This window comes from Gymnoscopelus microlampas (genome assembly GCF_963454915.1).
Source record: "Gymnoscopelus microlampas genome assembly, chromosome: 3".
In the NCBI taxonomy this organism is placed as follows: Eukaryota; Metazoa; Chordata; class Actinopteri; order Myctophiformes; family Myctophidae; genus Gymnoscopelus; species Gymnoscopelus microlampas.
Window position 1 is genome coordinate 17,134,353 of NC_139940.1, and position 7,286 is coordinate 17,141,638.

At 40.6% G+C, this 7,286-nt stretch overlaps 1 protein-coding gene across 1 annotated transcript; it reads right to left on the reverse strand.

Moving 5' to 3' along the window:
• Positions 1 to 842: 842 nt before the first annotated feature.
• Positions 843 to 4,036, reverse strand: LOC311041747 (trypsin-2-like; the record flags this gene model as incomplete). The annotated part of the gene is made up of 5 exons (XM_084052231.1): positions 843 to 912; positions 1,231 to 1,332; positions 1,477 to 1,613; positions 2,765 to 3,015; positions 3,858 to 4,036. 5 exons carry the CDS (start codon positions 4,034 to 4,036, stop codon positions 865 to 867), a joined length of 717 nt encoding a protein of 238 aa, XP_083908357.1. The 3' UTR covers positions 843 to 864.
• Between the last annotated feature and the right edge of the window lie 3,250 nt (positions 4,037 to 7,286).

The following is a 7,286-nucleotide window of genomic DNA, read 5'->3' on the forward strand; positions in this document are numbered from 1 at the left end:
GTTTGATGTTTACCTGGTATCCTACTTTCTTTGAGGCACTACATTGTTCTCTGCACTTACACTTTGTAGTTATGATTTACCCTGTAGTTCATGTCTACTCTGCTTTCACACTGTACATTCACTCTGGATAAGTGTCCGCTTAATGCCTAAATTCTAAATTGTAAATCAATAAAAAGAAAGCCTTCTCATAGGCTTCTCATTAAAAAAAAAACACACAAGAAACCATGGAAGAGGAATCTTTGAGTAATAAAGGCAAGGCAGTTGAGAGGCTCAAGCCCTCCAGTCACTCCCAGTCCATACAGTATGTGAATTCAAAATACATAATTGAACAAATCTATATATTTGTTTTATTTCTATGATTAAGTTGCCTTCATTTTATCACATACACTGTAAAATAGAGAATAATTGACTTGAAATTGAGAACAAAGACGATGTAATGCATTATGGAGTGACATGACTGGTATGAATTATAATTGTTTTTCTTTTAATGTAATTCACCAGTAGCAAACAATAGATTATTTGGAATAAGAATGGATTACAAGGCCCGCCGGGCCTGACAGCGTGTCGCGGGTTCGAGTCCCAATCCCTTTGCCTTTGCCAAGTGTCACTCCCCATCTCTCTCCCTATTTCCTGTCAGCTTACTGTCCTATCTATTAAAAGGCATAAAAGCCCAAAAAATAATGGATTACAAAAAAATTGATTCATCTGGGATTTTTTTGTTTGTATCTAGGGATATTTCAGAAATGTAAATAAACAACACAACAGTGGTCTTTAAAGAAGAACTGCTATTTTATTGTTTAATGTAGACAGCGAACACATCGAACACATCTGGGCTCTGCTGGAGGAGGTAGGATTGCAGTGGAGTTAATAGCTGGCCATTGTGGTCTGCAGCCAGTCAGTGAAAATGCAGGTCTGATCCAGGAAAAAAACATGCAAAAAAAAATAAAAAATATTTAATTTCAGTTAATTTCAGTTAATTTCAGTTAGTCTGTCAGAAATCAGAATAAAGGATGATTTATACTCCGTTTTGCGTCGGTGTTGCGTGTCGAAAATATCAGATCTACGTACATGAGCTCACAGACAATGTTGAGAGCGTGTAGATCGGCAATTTTCCGCGTGCAACGCCGTCGTCAAAGAAAGTATACATCTGGCTTAAGGTTGAACATATACTGTCTCATATATGATATGTCTTGGAAGAAATCAGTTGTTTGTTTGTTTGTTTGTTTTCACCTTAGCATAGACACCAGGGTGGTTCCTCTCAGCACACCCAAATCCCCAGGACACAACACCCTGCAGCTCACCGTTACACACGACAGGGCCACCAGAGTCACCCTGAGAGAGAGAGAGAGAGAGAGAGAGAGAGAGAGAGAGAGAGAGAGAGAGAGAGAGAGAGAGAGAAATTACATATTTCACATCAATAGGCCTAATGCAAATTCAATCAGAAATGTGTGCCTGATGCACTACAATGGCACACACCTGGCAAGAGTCCTTGCCTCCCTCCAGGTATCCAGCACAGAACATGGCTTCAGTGATCATGCCAGGGTAGGAGTTGTCACAGTCCTCATGAGACAGGATTGGAACATCCACACACTGCAATCTATTGCTATCAGCATCTGAGAAAAGACGAAGACCAGCAGAAACATAGGAGAATATACAGTAGGAGAACGAGAGGAGAGAGAGTAGAAAAAAAGAATATGTCATCATCAAACAATGGAACTTTGTATTGCAGTAGGAGGCATTGTTTGAAGAGTGTTGCATACTTTTACATATCCAAACAAAAACATGCCACCTTTTAAATTACAAGCTAGTTAGATATTTAACTGTACATTCTAGATGCACATAATAATAATAATAAGGGTAATAATAATAATACTAATAATAAAAAGAAGAAGAGGAAGGAAGAAGAAATAATAATAACAATAATAACTAGAAAAAGTGCTCCTCGGAGCACAACTCTCCGCCAGAAGACTTGTGTTGGTTCGAAGGTCGCGAAGGTCGCTATCCCTCTTGTATATGTAAGTGTCCTATCCATCCTGTCTGGGTAAGTGTCCTCTTCCGTTCATTCTGTGTAAGTGTCCTATCCCTCCTGTCCTATCCGTCCTGTCTATGTAAGTGTCATATCCCTCCTGTCTATATAAGTGTCCTATCTGTCCTATCTGTCCAATAAGACAGATAGGAACAATTGGACCGCGACTACTTGACTACTTCCGGTTCGAAGGTCTGGGAGTGAGCTAGTGGCCGGATTTTCGGTATTGGAATCTGGCTTATCACAGTGACACATGTATTTATAGGTCGCTATCCCTCTTGTATATGTAAGTGTCCTATCCAACCTGTCTGGGTAAGTGTCCTCTTCCGTTCTGTCTGTGTGAGTGTCCTATCCCTCCTGTCTGTATAAGTGTCCTATGTCATATCCCTCCTGTCTATATAAATGTCCTATCTGTCCTATCTGCCAATTATGTAACAGCCATGCAGCCATTTCATGGTTCCCGTCTTACCTCACTCTGACAGTGGCGGAGACACTGTCAGAGTGATGCCATGTATATATAGGCCCGGTGGCGTCACTAGCCAATCAGATCACAGTATTTCACGTGTCACGTGAGGCTTGACCAATCGGTGTGTCATGTTTAGAAAGTGAAAACGCAGTGATAACAATACTCTCCTGGCGGAGAGTAATAATAATTATTATTATAATAATGAATTTCAAGTAATAGTTTGTCCAAACATATGTAGTGTAGTCCTTCATTTGCTGCTACATGCCACCCACCAGAGTCCATAGTCACACCCCATCCAGAGACTTTGCACATGGTACCAGCAGAAGCACATGCCATGGGCAGAGCCACAGGCTGCACATACTGGTTGAGGGTGGCGGGCTTGCTCAGCTTGATCAGCATGATGTCATTGTTGACGATCCAGGACTCGTAGTTGGGGTGAGGGATCACACGGGCAGCAGAGATGGTCTGTTCATTGCCATCCATAAACCAGCGGTTGTGATCGCCAAGAACAATGTCCATTTTGCTGGAAGAGTTCAATAGAAATGTTTCGCAGACGAGTGAGCTACAGATCATGACCCATGTTCAAAACAGAAAAATAACAAACAGCAAAGCATGGGACCTACATGAAAAGAGTCTGTCTGTCTGTCTGTCTGTCTGTCTGTCTTTTAGCAGAATGAATGGATTTGAACCAAGGTTGGTCCTGGGCCAAGGAAGAACTGATTAACTTGGCATGCCAATTGACCCAAAGGAGGTGTGGCCGTGATTGACACAACACCACAATACTGTGGAAAACGTATTTATCATTGGCCCAGGAAGAACTGATTAACTGATCATAGCCGTCAGGAAGTTATATTGGCCAAAAGAGGACATTGCCCCAGAATCACTGCAAGAGCTATAGACAATAAACTGCCACCTTGGCAGAGGTCTGTGCTCTATACTGAACACACTTCCAAATTTAGCTTGTGCTCGTCTCAACCTTTGACAGGTCAGGAGAGCGTTTCAAATTCTCACAACAATTAGTTAATAAGGACAACGATGTAAAAGTGTAGTGAATAGTGATATACTCTACAAGCCTTAGCAGACTGCAGAATGACTGAGGTCATGCTAGACCTGCACATAGTTTCGATTCAGTTGGAATAATGGCTATAATGTTCTATTTTGACCAATCTGCGTGGTAGAGTACGTCATTTGTACACTCTCAGAGTTATGGGAGTCCTTGAAATTAAAACGTTTGAGAACCACTGCCTTAGCAGAAAACAATAGCAAAAAAAAAGATACTATAAGAAGAAAAAGGCGGGGTGAATTATGAGAGCAGTAGCAGTAATGACATGATATTTCTTCAGTTAAACACCGACCACCACTTACGACTTGTAGCAGTGAGCAGCAGACACAACCCAGTTCGCGTTGACCAGGGAGCCACCACAGAAGTGGTAGCCAGAGTTCAGAGACACCTGATGGGGCTGGGAGTGAGGCTCGCACTGATACCCTCCTACGATCTTGTCATCGTCCGTTGCAACTGAAAACACGTGTTCAGTTTTATCCATCTAGTATCTAATAGCATTCGTACTAGTCTATTACATCTTGGGAAAGGTACATCTATATTACTGGTAATATTAGTTCATTAGTGACATTGTGCATGTGGAATGTCCCATAAAACAATATCACTAAAATAAAGAAATAACAAAATGTATTGTGCCAAAAGCTCTCTCATGATAGCCGCATCCATACTGAACAATGGGACACATTTCTCTTTGGCTATAGGACTGATTAGGCTCTGAAAGGCCTTCAGTTGTACACGATGAGATACAGCGTGAAAGAATTGATTGATTTCAGCCCTGACACTTAAATATGGGATTCATACTTACAGGCAGCTCCAAAGAGCAGACAAATGACCATAAACCTCATGGTGGCTGAATGGAATGGGCAGATTTCTCTCTGAATATGTCATGGAACGTTTTATCCCCCTCATAACTGTATAGACACTCCCCTGATTTTGTTGGCCAATCATAATCATATACGTAAGTATTACGCTCATTACGAGTTATGCCAATGAGGGTGCGTGGGTGGTGCAGTGGCAAAAGTAGCTGCCCACCAGCGCGGGGTCTGGGGTTGGAAATCGAATCCACCGCCAGACAGGGAGGGTGATATTTGTCACTGCACATACTCCTACGGGCTAGGGCGGCACCTGTCAGCTGGGAGTGGACGGAGGCTCTACGTCCTCCCGGTGGGAGCTATTCACTGGCAGGTGAGCCAAAACCCAGAAATGTGTGTGGGGACTGGGGTGGAATCAATTGGCATAATAACTAAACTGGGGAGAAAAAGAGGCAAGCACAAAAAAATTAAACAGTTAATGCTAATGTTGAGAGACAACATATTCCTATTTATAGCTCATTCCAAGAAATGCTTATCAAATAGGCCTAATGGCTCCCAGCTTCAGGCTGTCAGCGTGCATACGCAAAGTATGTTTGCTCGATCTGATCCAACTTAATTATAGCATATATTACGCCATGTTTGTTACACGTTATCTACATCCTGACCTTGACACACAGCCTCCAACTGTGATGCCAGATGGTGGCTCTCTCACTGACTCCCTGGAAAGCACACAGGGAAAAACCAAGGCACGTGGACTTTTTACACAGAACATCCAGCTCAAAGAAAGAGCTACAGCAGTATTTCACAACCAACGGATCTGTGACCCATTTTTATGGCTCGCAAGTAAATATACAGGTTTTTTTTCGACCTTTACTTTCTTTTTTGAAAAACAGTGAATAGTGAATAGGCAGATCTACAAACTCACGTGACGCAAAGCAACATGATGTGAGCTTGTAGAGCAGCTATTTTCACTATTTTGAACCACTTAAACCCTATACTTTGTTGATTGGGAAACCCCATGGCCCCCTCCCTTTTCCGTCTACACCAAATCTCTTCACCGAAAATAGCCGATCTACAAGTTCACAATGTGTCGCAATTGAAAGCTTTGTGGGTTTGTAGATCTTCTATTCTTGCCGAATGTTTGCCTATACTGTATATGACATAATAGCCCAGAATAGTGATGCTAGTGTTCAAGTGGTTAAATAGGGCTTAAGTGATTAATTGTACTTTTGTAAGTTTTGGTCCCGGGGAGACACCAAATGTCTCTTTTGGGTCCCTTGGTCTACAGTATATTGATATGCATGCAGTAGATGTGCAAGGGCATAACAGATTAGGCCACCCAACAAAACAATATTTCAAACAGGAATTGTGAAGTATATGTTACACACTTGGATAGAAATAATCATTTTCCAGTGTGCAGGAATTTAGGTGGTTTATTCATCTCTCTGTAAACATATAGACAAAGGCACATTAGAGCAACACTTCCACTCGTTGCAAACTCTGGTCCTAATCTGAACACAGTATAATATCACAATATCAATAATATCAAATATCACTAAGGTGCATCTTCTTATTTGCATAAAATAGCAACAGTCAATACACTCACTCTTACTGGTAAACAGTACACAGTATACAGAAATCACAAAGTGACTTCTCTCTTGTATCAAAATAATCACAATTATCAAATGCATCACGTTTTTACCCTTATAAACAAAATAGATTATCTTAGCATAACTCTCACATTACAAAAATAATACTTGTGTTCCCCAAAACGAAATATATTAGCTGCATTACATTACTCTGGTTTGTAGAACCATAATGAAACCATTTTACACAACACACCATTCACATCTCATTCATTCCAGGCTACAGATGAGCTTCTTAGCCCAACTGCAGGTCACAGTAGGTATATTAACATGTAAGCATTTCTAATGACATCTAATGTGCATTCCACACACACACACACACACACATTTGCTTCACAGATACTCTTCTCTGTTTATACCTTCATTTAACATGTTCACTATCACTTTTATACACTTTATCTCATCATTTCTCACCTGTAAGCATATAGACAAAGGCACATTAGAGCAACACTTCCACTCGTTGCAAACTCTGGTCCTAATCTGAACACAGGACCCCTGCTGGCCAACATGTGCCTTGCACAGTGAGTGTTTAGCTGCCCAAAGATTGCCTGTCCCAAATGCAATACCCAGAATGATAAACTGTTTCACAGCTTTAGTAAATGTATCTTATGTGCCACGCTTTAACCACAGTTCACAGAATAATGTAAACAACATCCTAATGAAATGAAATACAATAATGTATCAAATGGAATAATCATGCATCTCAATTCCCAATATAATCATGCATTTCACATATAGGCCTACAGAGAAGCTTTTGAGACAAACCTTTGCTGGCCTTTTATTATTTCATTTAAATGTATTATTTTCAAATGGTGGGAAGAGTAATCTACAAGCACTACGATTTCTGAAGTGATTAACCTGACACAACGCATAGTGTGACTTTATCTCTGCAATGTTTGTTTAGTCAGATTAAAATAACTGTCCATTATGACCAATATATTCAAATGACAAACACTAACAATTATCACAATAACATTAACAGCTGTATCAATTTAGATAACAACAATTCTCTGACACTGCAAGAAAACTGCATGGCTAGAGGAATGGTGCTGCATGATTGAGATTGCTACTTTGCAAGGCTGTAAAGTTGTCATCACACCCGGAAGAGTTACTATAACTACAAGTGCTATGTCCCATTCTTCTGCACCAACAGAGGATGTACTTTTCATGTTGTTCTGTTTTCACAGTATCCCCAACACTTTACTGCACTGAATGAAAAAAACACAAAATGAGATCAATGAAACTTTTTGTTGTAAAGGAAAGTGAGGTGTCAGTT